The 16,800-nt window shown below is 39.8% G+C and overlaps 1 protein-coding gene across 16 annotated transcripts in view; it reads left to right on the top strand.

Annotated features, from left to right (window-relative positions):
- The window catches only part of SULF1 (sulfatase 1), a 191,385-nt gene that overhangs the window by 81,138 nt on the left and 93,447 nt on the right, over positions 1-16,800 (top strand). For all 16 annotated transcript variants that reach the window (XM_055298992.2, XM_055299002.2, XM_055298995.1 and 13 more), the window contains 2 exons: positions 13,803-13,875; positions 14,180-14,411. In XM_055298992.2, the coding sequence (XP_055154967.1) occupies positions 14,240-14,411 (172 nt within the window). In that variant the 5' untranslated portion in view covers positions 13,803-13,875; positions 14,180-14,239. The remainder of the gene's footprint in view (positions 1-13,802; positions 13,876-14,179; positions 14,412-16,800) is intronic.

Here is a 16,800-nt window from a genome sequence, read left to right as displayed (position 1 = left end):
GTGTGCCAGATGCCCTGTGTAAGCAGATGTTTTGGACAGCATTCCCAGTTTCCATCAGCAATCCTGCTTCTGCCATGACAATGCCACGCCTCAGCCCAAGTCCTGGAGTGAGAAGAGCCACAGCTCAGAGCAGCACAGAGCCACTGCCCCCTCCATGAAACAGCAGGAAATAACCCTTTTGTTGTTGTTGTGAGCTTTAAGGGGTTCCTTGTGCAAATTCTGTGTGCTTTAAAATATTTTATTTTTATTTGCTTGTTTTAAGTTGGAACTTTTAAATAGTTCAAGTAAGGCAGCATGGAAATTCACGTATGTAGAGACCGTCTTTTCCCCTACTGTGATAGATAATTGAGACATTACTGTGAATAGCCTCAGTTAAAATTGCACTTGAGATGGTGAGAAAACAGCCACAAGCAGCCAAATGTAATGTGTTAACTAGATTGTGCCTCCTGCACCCCACAAGCCAGGATGCCTGGCCTCGTCTCCTTGATGTTGGGGAGACAAGTCCTGCTTGGGGTGGGTTGGGAGGGGGATCTCAGAGGATGGAATTTTCATGGACTGGGGATATTGAAGATGATGTCACTCATTAAGGTGTGGGTTAAGGACAGCTTTCTGTTTCTGGAAAACCAAGCACCCCTGTACTAACTCGGAGCCTGAGAATGACCGACTGCGTGACTATGCACAAATTATTTCACCTTCTGCCTTGTCACCAAGGATTAATTAATCATTGCAAGTTGTCTCGCGACTCCACAATGCTAAATACAAATAGAGGAGACCCTCGAATTCATGGAGCTGTGACTCGTGGTCTTGAATATTCATGTTTAACCACGCCAGTCCACTCTCTCACCCAGCAACAACTCTTTGTTTTACTGAGTTCTGAGGGGTTCCTTTCTGTTTGGAAGATGAAAGGGGGGCTGTACGTGGTGTGTGGCTGCAATACTGATGGCCTGTTTTGTTCTCCTGGGGAGATACTGTAAGGCACGGTGGCAGATTCACCTGAAGCTCATTTTTGCCCCCCAAAATTTCTCCCCATTAATTTTGCCAGTTTGAAATTCTCTAGGCACACAACATCTTTTAGAGTGAAAATGCGCTTCAAGAGAAAATACAAAAACAGAACACTTATGAAGGAAGACTTTGATGTGGGGTGGTCCCCGTTCTGCCCTTACTGTGTAATCTTGAACAGATCCCTGAACTTCCCTGAATCTCAGTTTTCTCATTAAAAAAAAAAAAATGAGTGAAAATAGTTCCTACTTCATCGGTCTGTGGCTATGATAAATTGAACTAATGACTATGAAAGGTTTAATATTGGCACGTGCTCAATGGATATTAGCAAAAATTCTTGCTTCTTGATTAAGAGTTGAGTGTCATCCACATCTTGGAAATTGTGGGAATTTGGAAACTCAGGAGAACAAAAAGAAAAAGGTGGAATGGTGAGGGACTTTTGGCAGTCAGGGGGCAGAATGGGGCTATAGGATCTGAGGAATGAAGGAGGAGCTGGCGATAAAATGAGGGGGTGAGGGGAAAAGGGAGCAAAAAGAGAGAAGGAAAGAAGACCAGACGTGAACCCTTTCGGTCTGGCACTAGTCCGTGTGGTGCTGGAAGTTACTTCCTGAAGTCAGGCAACTGGAAAACTAGGGCTCCAAAATTGTTTTCCCTTCTCAACCGGGTATCAGACCACTTTTCCCAATTTGGGGTTGCTACGATAAGAATTGAGGTAGATAAAGTCATTTGGAAAGTTGCAGACATGACCTTGGCCCAATTTCAGCCCACTGCACCTGGTCCCCGTGAATCCTGCCCCACTTTTCCAGCTCACTTTGTGTGGCCGCATCCCTTTCCCTACTCTTCCACAGTGTGAGACGAAGGATTCAGCTCAGCATTCCCAGGAGCACCTAATGTCATGGTGTCTTTCCTATCATGGTGGCTTGACACATTTTTTGGATCATATGGTTTAATCGATTTGAAGTTTGTTTCCTACTGCAACTATATTCACCTGCCACTGTCTCAAAGAGGAGGCTATAGGTGATGAAAGGCCCACAGAGGACAATTGGCAGATACAGCTGAACAGAATTGGTAAACTGAGTCAGGGCTTTATGAAAACAAAAGCCAAGTAACTCACTCTGCCTCCTTAATCTCTGGTAATAATTTACCTTAAGATGGAAATTTCAGCCTGGGAGTGGTGAACCTATCTTTAAGCTTAGCCGTTGTTTAATGAATGTAACTCCAGCATTGCTGTGGCCCCTGTCAGAGTCCGTTAGTTCACATATGTCAAGAATTTGAGCAACCTTATTCCTTCAGACATGGAAAGAGAGTACGTAGAAAGAGATGTTAGCTGGTCATTTGAAAGCCACTCAAAAGAACACTTCTGGATACTTGTTGAAGGAGGTGAAGGCTCTCCCATGGAAAACTCCTTCAGTTGTTGATGCCTAGGATAAACTGTGTGTTGGCATGTTTGCCTTCTTGGCAATTCTGGGAAGGGTGATCGTAAACAGTCTTGTCAGCTACAAAATAATTGGCGGTATCAATAATCCTGTCTTTAAATGCTTAGCTGCTTCAGCCCATGCGAAGGTCTGAGGAATCAGCCTTCATGGAAGAGACTTGCAACACCTGCTTGGCTGGGCTTCACTTTTCCTTTCGTTAGTGCTAGTGGGTTGATCGCTGTACTCTAGACCAGTACCGTCACCATCAGCATCACCTGGGAACTTGCTAGAAATGCAATTTTAAGGCCGGGCGCAGCGGCTCACTCCTGTAATCCCAGCACTTTGAGAGGCCAAGGCGGGCGGATCACCTGAGGCCAGGAGTTCGACACCAGCCTGGCCAACATGCTGAAACCTCGTCTCTCCTAAAAATACAAAAATTAACTGGACATGGTGGTGCACACCTGTAATCCCAGCTACTCAGGAGGCTGAGGCAGGAGAATCACTTGAACCCACGAGGTGGAGGTTGCAGTGAGCTGAGATCACCGCTGCTGCACTCCAGCCTGGGCAACAAGAGTGAAACTATGTCTAAAAAAAAAAAAAATCAATTTTATAGGTCTCATCCCAGAATCAAAAATGCTGGAGTAATTAACAAGACCTCTAGGTGATTCTGATGAACCCCTACTCCACGTTATGAATTAAGTACTTGAGCCTAGGGCCTTTATTTAAGGGTTGTTCTTCTCTTGCGTAGCTCTTTTAAAGTGTCCAGTATTCTGAAGTTAGAAGCCAAGTGTGGTAAAGATGTTTCTTTTGGGAAGAAAAGCTTCCTCAAAATCTAATTGCTAGAAGGAAATCAATAAGTTGTCAAGGAATTTAAAAAAAATCAGTACTTAGATTATGACTCTAGCCTGGATCTTCATCTTTCTTGCCTGGCTTTATTCTCCAATAAAACTAATTAGCAATTTAACTATGCAAATTTTGGAAGATTTCTGATTTGGATTTAGTCCAAACATGAAAATAGTTGTACATAAGGACATTTTTCTTAGTGAATTTGGAAACCATTGATTTACAGTAGTCCAGTAGTCAAAATCCCTTTGAGCCAGATGGGCATTAAATATGCTGGCTTGCTATTTGTGTAACTACAGTTTTATAGGATTTATTGATCCAATACTTAACCAACCAATGGCCACATTAAAAATAATCCCTTCCAACTCTCTCCCATAATTACCAGTAAACCACCACATAGGTATGTTTTGTAAGAGATGATTTAGGAGTTAGATAGAAACAATCTTGAATTATTTAAATCATTTGTTATGTAAAAAAAATAGAATTATTTTGTGTGGCTCAGAAGAATAGAGCATGACTAAGCATCTAGAAAAGAGGGGAAGGAAGATTTTTGTTCAATAAAAGGGAGAATTTCCTAATCTTAAATCTCGCCCTAAACTAATGGCCTAGTGGGTCCCTTGTTACCTACACAGGGACACTATTCACTGATGAGTGAGAAGTTTTATTCATTAAAGGTTGATGGAGGTGAACTTTAAGATCCCTTTCAGACTCATCGAGATTCCACAAGGTGTTTTGCAGAACACCTCCTTCACATTAGCTCTCCAAAGTCAGGCTTGCTAACCTCCTTTCTCATATACGATCTCTTCCCAGAAGCCATATTCCAAGGAGAAAAAGCAGAAAGCAGATGGCCTGCGTGCCAGAGCATCATTTTTGATGATCTCGCAAAAGCAGTTTATGATCATTTACATTTTTCCTTTCATGTGTACTTCAAGGACATGCTGTATGCAAGAGATCCTGATATGGAGGACCAGACGCATGTCAAATCCAAGCCTTTGTGTTTCATCCCTGACTGAAACTAAATACAATTACGAAACAGAAAGAAAGATCAGAGAGAACCAGCAAATCAACAAAACATCTAGAAGTCCACCAGGACTGGAGGCCTCAGTAAACTTTAGGAGCCCTGGTAAACTTTGCAGGCAGCCAGACTTAGTAGACTTCTATTAATGATGGCAACTATTAATATTTTGAAATTGACAAATGTTGTTCTATGACACGTTTCACGTTTCACCATAGCGAGCGAAGGGAATGTTAGGCTTCAGATTCACAACTTTATAAAGCATTTCCCAAATAAACCAAGCTCCTCACTATAGTTGGAAATAGTTGCTGTGTTTGGCTAATCCACCCATCATTGAAAACTGTTTTAGTTTCCCCCCAATTTTCATGCAAATTTTATATATACCCTAATCAAGAGAACATGAGTGCAGTCTTTATTTTTGTTTTTCCTTAATTAATAAACATCATCTATCTTCCTTTCCATGCATGATGTTTTAGTAAGCTTGCAAATATTATTAAAGATTGCTTTTCTTTTTGAAGACTGAGATATTAAAATCAGCCCAACCCTGTTGCACTGTAATCTCTAATATCACATCAGGTTTTAATAAACCTCCTTTTTGCAGCACACATGTGCTTAAGACTTCATGGAAACCAAATCAGTAGAGAGAAGGGATTACTTTAGATGACTTTAAAATATGCATTGTTTGAAATGGCCTCTGGTGACCAGCTTTCATGAATGGCTGGCTTTACTTGTGGGGCCCATCATCTGGTTTAATTATATCAGCTCCTTTGTGTGACAAGTGCTGTTCTTGCGTATGCTGAGAAATGAAGGTTTAAAACAAAGTAGAGTAATGAGTGAGAAAATAAATTCTGGAAGTGGAACACCGTTGGGTGTTTGTACGGAAGATTTCTAAGGACTGGTCCACCTATAAATATCTATTTATAAAGATACTCCACAGTGACAGTAAGTGTAAATTTGCCTTAAATGTCCATGGACCTAGATCATAATATGTGCCTTTTCAGGAAGATTTATTTTACATATAAGATAAGTAACAGTTTAGGATGCTAATGTGGCTCTTAAAATTTTCATTCTATAAATTCTTATGCATAAAACTTCATAAAGGTTACTTTTTTGTAACGTTAGAATAAAATGCTGTTTTTATTAGCTAAAGTATTTCCCAACTTCTGTCCAGCCAGTAAACTAACACAGATGTCATAAAGTTTCAAGACACTACAGATTCATTATTTGAATCTATAAATGTTAGGAAAATTATGGTTTTAGAAATCTCCGGTTGTATCTCTTCTTAGTCTTTCAAAAAGAAAGAAAGAAAGAAAGAAAGAAAGAAAAAGAAAGAAAGAAAGAAAGAAAGAAAGAAAGAAAGAAAGAAAGAGAGAGAGAAAGAGAAAGAAAGAAAGAAAGAAATTGGCCAGTCACGGTGGCTCACGCCTGTAATCCCAGCACTTTGGGAGGCCGGGGTAGGCAGATCACTTGAGGTCAGGAGTTCGAGACCAGCCTACCAACATGGTGAAACCACATCTCTACTAAAAATATAAAAATTAGCCAGGTGTGGTGGTGCATACCTGTAATCCCAGCTACTTGGGAGGTTGAGAAAAGAGAATCACTTGAACCTGGGAGGCGGAGGTTGCAGTGAGCCAAGATTTCGCCACTGCACTCCAGCCTAAGCAACAGGCAAGACTCCATCTCAAAAAAAAAAAAAAGTATGCCAGTGGGGTTCTCTTGACTGCAGCTTCATTTATATAGTAAAGTCAGGTGTTCCTCTTCCTACATACGACTGTGAGATAGTATTTCGAGAAATGATTTTCAGATGGTATATTTATGTTTCGAAACCATTTCTCATAATACAAGATAGTGTTTCCAGAAATGCTTTCAAAACATAAATATACCATCTAATTGTCTTTTTAAAAATATTTACTTCAACTTAAATGTATCTCAAGAATTGTGGAACTTTAAAAATTTTTGCATTGCACCAGATTATGTACATCAGGAAAACAGACTAAAACGAAACATGTATAAAAAATCCCCAAATCTGTCGAAAGTATATTTTTAGTATCTAAGAATGATTGAACTTTATACTGTGAGAAAGATTATGTTTCTTCGTTACTTGAGATATATGTCTGTGTGTGGGTACATATATTTATACACATATCTTAAGTATGTGTGTGGGCATATGCATGTGTATGTATGTGCGTGTGTGTGTGTGTGTGGTATGTGCGTGTAGAGAAAGAGAAAGACATGGGGTACTAGTGAAATGTAATGTTTGTGGCATAGACATTAGTGCTCAGCAAACACTTTGGTCCACTAAATTTTCCAGTGCCCTTGCCGTTGAGTGGGGCCACATGACTAGTCTCATCCAATGAAATGTTAGAAGTGAACTGGGTCACTTCCAGGTTGAAGCCCTGAAAAGCTCCTGCAAAATTCTTGAGCTTATACTTCTCTTGCTTCTTGGTCTAGTTATTGCAGCAACAGGACAACACTGCCCCCATCAGTGTGCATCCATGCATGGCTGGGCAGAGCAGAGCTCTCTGCCATTCTATGTGTGACTTGCAGTATGAGTGACAAATATGCTTTTATCATATTTGAAATTTCTTTGTTATTGCAACCAACTACTTCTGCTGACTAATGCAATATCTCAAGGTACTTCAGTACAAATAAGCCATAAATATATAAAACCAAAAGCAAATTTAATGAAATTTAATGTAATAAACCATATGTTTTAAGACCTAGCTAAGATGCCCAAGACCACATTCTAGTTCTTTTTAACAATATTGCTGCCCTTCCACCAAACCCACTTTATGTTTTTTCATCAACTTTTATTTTAAGTTCAGGGGTACATGTGCAGGACGTGCAGGTTTGTTACACAGGTAAACGTGTGTCATGGTGGCTTGCTGCACATGTCATCCCATTATCTAGGTATTAAGCCCAGCATCCATTAGCTATTCTTCCTGATGCTCTCCCTCCCCCAACCCTAAAGACCCCCCAACAGGCCCCAGCATGTGCTGTTCCCCCACATGGATCCATGTGTTCTCATCATTCACCTCCCACTTATAAGTGAGAACATGTGCTGTTTGGTTTTCTGTTTCCTCAGTTAGTTTGCTTAGGATAATGGCTTCCAAGTTCATCCATGTCCCTGCAAAGGACATGATCTTGTTCCTTTTTATGGCTGCATAGTATTTCATGCAAATCCACTTTACCTGAAGTTTCCAATGCCTCTTCTTTTGGAAATCCAGTTGTCTCTTTGTTCTCATTCTCATGGATCTCACTGCCACCATTGAAACCATTGATCATTTGGACCACAATTGGTCACCAATGACCATTATTAGTCCCTTTAGACACTTTGTAACATATGCTTCAGGAATATTGAGTTCTTCTGGTGGTTTTCATAATATCTAGATCACTTTGTTTTCCTTTGCCTTGTTAATTTCATCTGAAAGAAGCTGGACAAATTTTAATTTGGACTTTATGCATTCTCTAAAATGCCCTTCGGAAGCTTGTTTTTATATGATTTTAGTTCCTGCTTTTATGAGGCAGAGTCTCAAAGGTACATTTCTCACTGCATCCTTCTCACTCTTCAACTCCATTTATTTTCTTCCTCCCTGAGAAGACAGAGAGAAAACCTAGAAAACTTAAGTTTGTTTATTTCTATGTTTTATAATGCAACAGATTATTGAAAAAATTCAATACATATATGAATTAAGCCAAAAGATAAAATCTGTCCCTCTCCCTCACCATACACCAGGGATAACCAACACTCACCACTGTGTGAATAGATGAGCTTTGAAGATTCCTTCCAATTTCAAGATTCACAGTGTTGGATGGCAGAAGGAGAGGAGAAAGGAAGATCTCATCATTTAGCCAAATATTTCCCCACAGGCGCTCCAGGTCACAGGCATACACTTTTCAGCTGTTATTGTTTGTTGGAAGAGGATTTATTATTGGAGGAGAATAAAAGTGTTACTACACCAGGAGGGGATGATTGTCTATCTTCTTTGCTTGGAGTTGTAATAAATTAGACCAGGAAACAGGCTTTCTGGAGATTAACAGTAGGTGAACTTGCCAGCTGTGGGGTTGTTAAAAGAAGAAATTAGCTTCTTCATGGATTCGCATATCTTATAAAGAAGATAGCACATCCTGAAGGCTTACTCTAAAGAAAATAAGTAATCTCTGGGAGACTCAAATGCCAAAATTAAGGAGAAAGGGCCATGTTAACTGATCCTAAGAAATGTATGTAGACAGCAATGTGGGATGGGAGGATGAGATGTGGGTACCAGCTTCTTGCTGGTGTAATTCTACTTTGCTTGCCTCTGACAATAATCTAAGTGTGTTCTGGCTAAATTCAGCTTCGCATAACTGCATAATCTCCCCTGCCCCTGCTGTTTCAACTGGTTATGGTGTCCCTTTTTTCTCTGGCCTAACTATAAAGTGCCATTGATTTGTACTAGAAATAATTCTTTTGCCCCATCCTAGAGAGGTTTATTTCTGTGGCGAGTGGGTTGTTCTGACCCTGTCCCTTGCATACTTCAGATGCGTGGGCATTCATTTGTAAAATTTTGTGTTATCCTTGGGTAATAAAAAACAGAATTTTATCACTCATCAACAACTTTTATCTGAGACCAAGCATTTAGAACTGAGGACAGTTTCAAGGCTTTAAGGAAAAAAAGTAAATGAGAAGCTTGTGACGAGGGCCAGACCTACAGCCTTAAATGTGAGAGTCTGGGCTTAACTATAGAACAAGGTACACTATAAGCCAGCAATTCTCAAACCCATTAGTTGGTCTCAGTATCCCTTTATATAATTAAAATTTATTGAAGACCCTTGCCCCAACAGTTTTTACGTGAATTATAATTATTAATACTTAGAAGTGAAAACTGAGAACATTTTCAAATATTTGATTCTTTTGAAAATAATAAATCTATTACATGTTAACCTAAATGATATATTTTATAAAAAATAACTATACTTTCCAAACAAAAAAATTGTGAATAAATTATGAATTCATTTTACATTTTTGCAAATCTCTTTAATGTTTATCTGAAAAGAAGAAAGTCGAATTCTTATTTCTGCTTCTACATTCAATCTGTTGAAATGCACTGTTCTGGCTGAAGTACAGTAATAAAATCCAGAGTCACATGAATAAGTAGTTGGAAAGTAGAAGCATTTTAATAGCTTTTTCAGATACTCATAGATATTTTCTGATACTACAACAAAACTTGGCAAGTGATAATTCATTAAAGGTTAGTTGTATTAAGAAATCTGAAGCCATATCAATGAACTTTTCATTCTGTTACAATAGAATCCAGTGGTCATCTTGTACTTCCAATGAATTTTTTACTCATGTAAGATTTTGTAGCACTGTGATTATTTGGGAAATTTGGTTCACTGAACTATGCAAATATTCTAAATGTTGACTCATTTCATTTTACAATATCAAAAAATAACATTTGTTAACATCACTCCCATCGTCATCAGAAAAAGTTTTACTTATTGGGAGTCTGCCAAGTGTAGTATACAAGTTTTCCAGAATTCTAATTTTAACTTGAAAGGTAGATTTCTGTCATTGGTAACAAACACTGTCAATTGTTTCCCTTGAAATGATAGGCTCATTTCATTCATTATTTGAGAAAATGTCTGCCAAATATCCAAGTTCAAAAAATTCTTTTAAGTAAAAGTACTGTTTCATTTTTCTTTTTAACTTGCAGCTCAGCCACCCTCATGCTTTTCCTCAAGACAGCCATCATACTCCCCCAGCCACCAAGGGACTTTGTGTGAACCTCTTATCTCAGAAAACACGACAGTGAAAAGAAAAAATGTGTACTCAAGGTCAAGGTTTAATAAAATTAGTGATTTTACTGCTTCATCTTAAGTGAAGCTGGTTTTGTTGTTGTTGTTTTCGTTTGTTTGTTTTTACTATATGTGAAGCTTTTATCATTCATGCTAAGACAAAAGCGGAAAGCAGTTCTACCCACCATTGCTCTTATGCCATCTGTAGAAATGTCAGCACAGTGAAGAAAGCAAATAATGTGTCAGTATTCTTATCAAAATAGTTCTGACCTCATGAACCTCCCAAAAGGGTCACAAGTTCCTCCAGATGTCCCAAACTATACTTTGGACATTGTTGCTGTGGACAAAAGCAAGATGCTTTTGATATATTGGCCACCATCCCCTCTAGAGACCTAGCACCAAGCTGCCCAGCCAAAAGGGGGATTGGGGAAGACAGAGGTCCCCTTAAACCTTTGGGAGCAACAGGGCTTCGGTTTAGATTGGGGTATTGTGGAACAAACATATGTGACCTATACTTTCTATCCAGTTGGCTGGACATCTTTCCAGTCTTTTTTTTTTCTTTTTCTTTTACGTGTGGCTTAAAACATTTAATGCCACTTTTATAGTTTGGCTTGACCACCGTAAGCCACCCTAAACAAAGTCTTGTAAACTTTCCACACCAATTGACCATAACTACAACTGCTGTTTTCATTTTATGGCTTGGAGTAAAAGCAACTTATATCCTGGTCTTGATTGGTGAAGAATAGAACACTGTTCTTCAAACTCACTCTGTATGTGTGAGAAAAACCTTTCTACATTTCTTTCATTTTCTACTCTTTCTCAAGACAAATTGTTAGTCTCTAAGGACTCTTGTTGTCCACCACAAAGTATCCAATTCAAACATTGCATCCTTGTCTTTTCTGTCAAGCTCCACATTTTGTCTGTCAGGACTTTTTTCCCTTCTTTACTTCTTTTCCTTCTAGAACTGGAAACCAGGCAGCAAGAGGATGACAGGCTTTAAAAGGTCATTTTTGAATAAAGAATTGTCTGTGTGCAGTGTTTCTAGAATGGCATGTTTTGTGTGTTTTAGTGAAGGAAGGTGAGATAGAGAGAGGACTCCTGCTGGCCAGACTAGTCAAAAAATTCAATTTTCTTGACCTTTTAATGTAAATCCTTGTAGGTATGAATTCCCTGAATTGAATGTTGGTGGTGGTGGGGAGAAGCTGACCAAAAGGTCCAAAGTTCTAGTGAGACAGGAGGAATAAACTTTAAAGATCTGTTGCCCAGCAAGGTGACCACAGTTAATAACAATGAATTAATTGTATGTTTCAAAAATGCTAACAGAATAGATTCTTAAATGTTCTCACCACAAAAAAAAGATAAGCATGTGAGGAGATAGACATGTTAATTAGCTTGATATAATCATTCCACAATGCACACATATATCAAAACATCAAATTGAACCCCGTAAATATATACTATTATCATTTGTCAATAAAAATAAAAATTTTAATTAAAAAAATAAGATAAACTGTGGCAGAAAAAAATGTAGATCTTTTCTGCACTTTTCATTCACCAGAAGGGAAGTTCACTTCATAGGAAAAAACCGCTCTCTCTTTTCCATATTAGGAAATGATTTTTGGTGTAGTTTATACAAAGGTATCATTAAAGCTAATTTGCTTTTTCCTAAAGGAAGAAGTAAAGTAAATAAGACAAAGAAAAGAATAACTAGCAATGTTGATTGGGTTCCAGCAAAGGTTATCAGCATCTGAATTGTCAGGAACTTTCAGTTTCTTGTATTGCTGATTATTTAAACTCGAATGCCACTGTTTGTCTAACGCAGTGAGCCTGTAACTGTTCCTACCAGGTTGCTACCATCAGCAGAGGTTTGTTTACAGTTTACAGTATAGTGAATGCACAAAGGCCCTCTTCACAAACTCTCCCTTCACACACCTCTGCAGGCTTTGAGAGGTGAGCAGTTTTTGCTACTTAAAGAACCAACCTCTAAGAAATTTCTGTATTTAACTATTTAGCCTGACCCATGCTTTTTGAGAACAAGCCATTGTTTATCATTTTATTACTTTAGTTTTCCTGTCCCTTCATGCCTGTATCAAGTTTCTCACGATTTAAAACAAATGCACAGAAACCAGTCAGTGCAGAATAATTGCAGGCTTTCAGTGTTCAGCATGCACAGTAATCACTGTGGAATCACCCTGAGTTATTAAGAAGAAAGCACCAAATCTTACATTAGTGACTTCTACAGAGCTGCGTTATCAATTGGAGCTGGCTTGTTTGTTGCAGATAATGTAGTCAGGACTGCCTCGCTGCAGACACTAGAGTTTTGTTTAAAAACCGATTTCTTCTTGTCTCTTTCTCTCTCTTGCAGTATAATTACAGGCTGCAGAGTGAAAAGCATTAGAACTGTTTACAAAACAGCGCATAAAGTTTAAAATAATGGGGATACGTGTGTGTGTTTCTGTAAAACAAAATAATGTGTATGGTAGGGGTAAACAATACCCAGTCTTTCTTCTTTCACTACCGCCTGTCACCCTCCAGAATTAAGGGCATGAAGTTGAGAGATGGAGCCCTTTCCTCCTGCTATGTGATGCTTACACTTAATTAGTTATGGCTACTTACCCAATGCCAGTTCATTGTTGCAGATCAAAATACACATTCTCAGGTGTATGGGGACTGAATGGCTGATGAAACAGACTACTATCTAATTAATTTTAGGGCAGCCTAAATTCCCATAAAGATGTTCCCTCATGACATATGAGAGAAAGATTTTATTTTTTTAATGAGCCCTTTGCTATCCTTTCCAAGAGAAAAGCTTTCAGCAGGTTAGTGTTCCAAAGTGAGAGGGGCATTTTTCCAACCCTTTCAAAAGCCTCCTTCTGTGCAGCTTTGCAAAGACTTTGCAGCTCGCCCTTCTGGATTTTATTTATTTATTTTTTAATGTGGAAGGGTAGCCGCTAACTCCAGCCTCGGGGCCAATGAATCATTTTGCTTCGCAGGTTTAAGATCTGCGACAAAGCGAAACCCCTGTGCTATCTGTGCCTTACCGGTCTCACCAACAATAAGCCTGGTGACTGACAATGGAGAGAGGGCTCTGTCCATGTAGGTGCCTGCACAAGCTGAGGACATGAGCGGGACAGAGGAACCAGCCTTGCACGGAGGAAGCACCTTTTCCTTCTGGTGATTGATTGTTGGGGGACAGTGAGGAGGTTTTCAGAGGCTGGAAAAAAATTGTCCCAGTCACTTACTGTGAAGTCTTTGTCAGCAGAAAAGACCCTCTGGGGTAGTGAATGATATAATGCAGATGACAAATGACAGGTGTGTGTTTCATTCTGCTCGCTAGGTACTCAGTGTCACACGCAGGTGAGTCAGCACTCCCCAACACGCCCCTTGTGCCATCTGCTCCCCACATGCAAACACTCATTCCCAGTGCTCTGTGGTTTCCCTGGCACTGCTGGCTCTTCCTAATCGATCGTCAGCTCTGTTGGGGATGTGTAAAGTACTGTCAGAGTGTGAGCAGGGTGATACCTTACCACCCTTTTAGGGAGCTGATTATGAAATGAAGATAGCATTTGAATCATTTGTTAGCAGTTCTGAAAGTTGTTTCCTTCTGTTCCTCCCTTTTGGAGCACAGAAGAAAAAATATATATAATATATACACATATAATATGCTGTTGCAAGAGACTACTTCAGATCGAAAATCTGTTTTTAAAATCATTGACTGATATTTCCTTTGTATTTTTTTCTCCCCTTTCCAGGACCCCATCTGCAGATGTTCTGAATACCTCTGAGAATAGAGATTGATTATTCAACCAGGATACCTAATTCAAGGTATTAGCTCTTGTCAGAAAGCTTTTACATTTGAGCTCTGTGTTGGAAATTCTATTTTGGCAATGAATTGAAATAGGAAAAGTTGGAATGAGAATAAAGGACAAAAGTGAATTTGCAAAATAATCAAGTGCTTAAAAAACTACCCAGCACTTGTGAGGGTTTGCTATTTCTGACTCATGTGCAACCCTGTCTCTGCCAGCTTATGTGCCAATACTGACTTATTTGTAGCCCTTTCTCTGCAACTGTGCTTGGAGTTTGGATTTCATTTTAGTCTCACCGTCTCCGTTTTTCTCTGACTGCCCAGAACTCCAGAAATCAGGAGACGGAGACATTTTGTCAGTTTTGCAACATTGGACAAAATACAATGAAGTATTCTTGCTGTGCTCTGGTTTTGGCTGTCCTGGGCACAGAATTGCTGGGAAGCCTCTGTTCGACTGTCAGATCCCCGAGGTTCAGAGGACGGATACAGCAGGAACGAAAAAACATCCGACCCAACATTATTCTTGTGCTTACCGATGATCAAGATGTGGAGCTGGGTGAGACACTGGACTCTTCACTTGTTAGTCTCTTTTGTTCAGATGATTTATCGAGTCTCAGAATTATCAGTAGACATTTTGAGGTTTTGCACTTAATTATTGTACATTAACCAACACCCTGGTTTATGCAATGAACTTGTATTGATCATAAGGCATTTGGTTTGTGTTTCAGCATTACTTTTCTGATGTTATGTTTTTGAAATGGTCGGGGAAGGGGCCTGGGGGAGCAGGACAATGGAGAAAGAGGGTCAGCACTGAAGACTATAGAAGTAAAGGATTGAAAGCCCCTCAGTTCAGACTTTGTAAAAATATTTGGGCAAAGTTGTTCCAAAGAGTATGAGGATGTGACTGTAATTCTATGCAATGGATATGAATATAGACTGATACTAAAGGAACTTTCAGTGGTTGTTATTATTAGAGTGGATTACTTATTCACAGTTTGTTATAGTAATTGTTGGGTAATTGAAAGTTGCAGTGTTCTCTATGTCTTTTGGTAGAGAATTCACTTACTACTACCTTAGATATGATGCTTTTTTATTTAGCTTGCCTAGGCTAATTGTAGAGCACCCAGAAAGCCTGCCAAAATCTAGTGATTCTAACTTACCTTCTATATCATCTGATTGGGTTTCTTATCTTCTCACCATCTTCAATGGCCCAGCCCTAGGGTCTTGTTCATAAGCGGAGGGCCAATTCTTCTAGTCCACCTAGTGCAAGGCAGATAGAAAGCTTGCCCCTAGAAGTTGTCACTACCACCCCTCGTTTCCTTTCCTGAACCCAAATTCCTTGCTCTCAGGCATCACGCAGCTGTGCTTAGCCATCACGTTCAACTTGACTGGTAGTTGAATCTTCTAGCAGAGCATGCTGGGCTTCTTTACCGAGCTCCTGCGGCTCAGGTTCTTGAGGACAAAACTCTCCATGCTGGCACTTGGTCTCCATGGAAGGGGACTTTGGTTTCCCACTTGAAACCAGACGGTGGGGTCCCAGTAAAGTTAATTTCTTGGGTTCAGCTGGAAGCAAATGCGCTAAAAAGCCAGCAGAGGTCATTATTGTTGATGTTGGTTTGCGGAGTCAACCCAACTTTTTTTTTTTTTTTTTTAACAAAGGTATTGATTTTCAGGCGACAGGCCAAAATGAAAGGTGTCACACATACATGAGTATGTATTTAGCACATATGATGTTAGTATGTATGTAAGTGGTGGTTTAAATGTCTTCATTCACTTACAGAGCAAGTAATTTTAGCTTTTTTAGAGGCTTGTGGGTCCATTTCAAGTTAGTTTAGTGCCTAATGTGTTAATAGCACAGTCTCCGCATGAGGATTGCAATGTTAAACACATCCTTGCCCTCTGCTTGACCTCACACCTGAACTCACCTTCCTTAACGTCTCACCCATCCATCGCTTTTGCTACAGCTGAGATCTCTGGATCCTCTCATCTGTCCCGGTTTTTCCCTCACTGGTTTGTCACCTGGCCTGCCTGCCTCCTCTAGTCTTGGCCTCTCTTGCCCATCCTTCACTCAGTTGCCAGAGTTATCTTTCAAGTATCTCTCTGATCAGATCACTTTTCTGCTTAAGTCCCTTCTGTAGTTTCCCTTTGCCATGAGATTATGCCCTTCTCCTCTGTGGGCAAATGAGTTCTGAGCCACGCGGCCCCTGCCTGTCCCCAAGGCTGTTTCCCTTTCCTCCACTTTCACTCCGTGCTTAATAAACACAATTGCCATCTCCCCAAAGGTGTCTGGTGGCTTCGCCCCCCTCGCCTCTATCCATGCCTTTGCACATCTCGTCCCCTCTGCCTTTTCCTCTTTCTCCACCTGGAGAAACCCTACCTGTTCTTCATAACCCAGTTCATGTCATGGGCTTGGTGTTCCCAAACCGAAACCACCCTCCTCTCCAGCAGCATTGATGGAACTTTCCTTTGCACCCCAAGAACATGACTCCAGCATGGTGCTCATTCCACCATACCCTTCCATGCCTGTCCCTTCCACTTGACCAAGATCAACTAGAGAGCAAGGGTGTGTTTTATGTTGCACTCCTCATGCACTCCTAGTGTCTGGGAACATAGTGGGCACTAAACTAACTTGAAATTGACCCATAAGGCTCTAAACAAGCTAAAATTCCTAGAAATAAATAAAAGTATTCATCATGATCTACCTCTTCAATATACAGCACTGTCTTTAAAATATATTAAGAAATTGCTCATAACTATTTTTTTAACAAAATTCAAATTTTTAGCCTTGTCGTATAGTTCATTTACTCATCCAGTAAATATTTTCTGAGCAGTTACCAAGTATTGCCTTCTGTTGGAGGCATGTGAATATCATGGTGAAGGGTTATAGACCAGGCTCAGTCCACCCAGATATTTCCTACATATTTGCCTTTAACTCCTTCCTTGAT

Source organism: Symphalangus syndactylus, chromosome 11 (assembly GCF_028878055.3).
Source record: "Symphalangus syndactylus isolate Jambi chromosome 11, NHGRI_mSymSyn1-v2.1_pri, whole genome shotgun sequence".
Classification (NCBI taxonomy): Eukaryota; Metazoa; Chordata; class Mammalia; order Primates; family Hylobatidae; genus Symphalangus; species Symphalangus syndactylus.
This window is presented reverse-complemented; position numbering and strand designations above follow the sequence as displayed.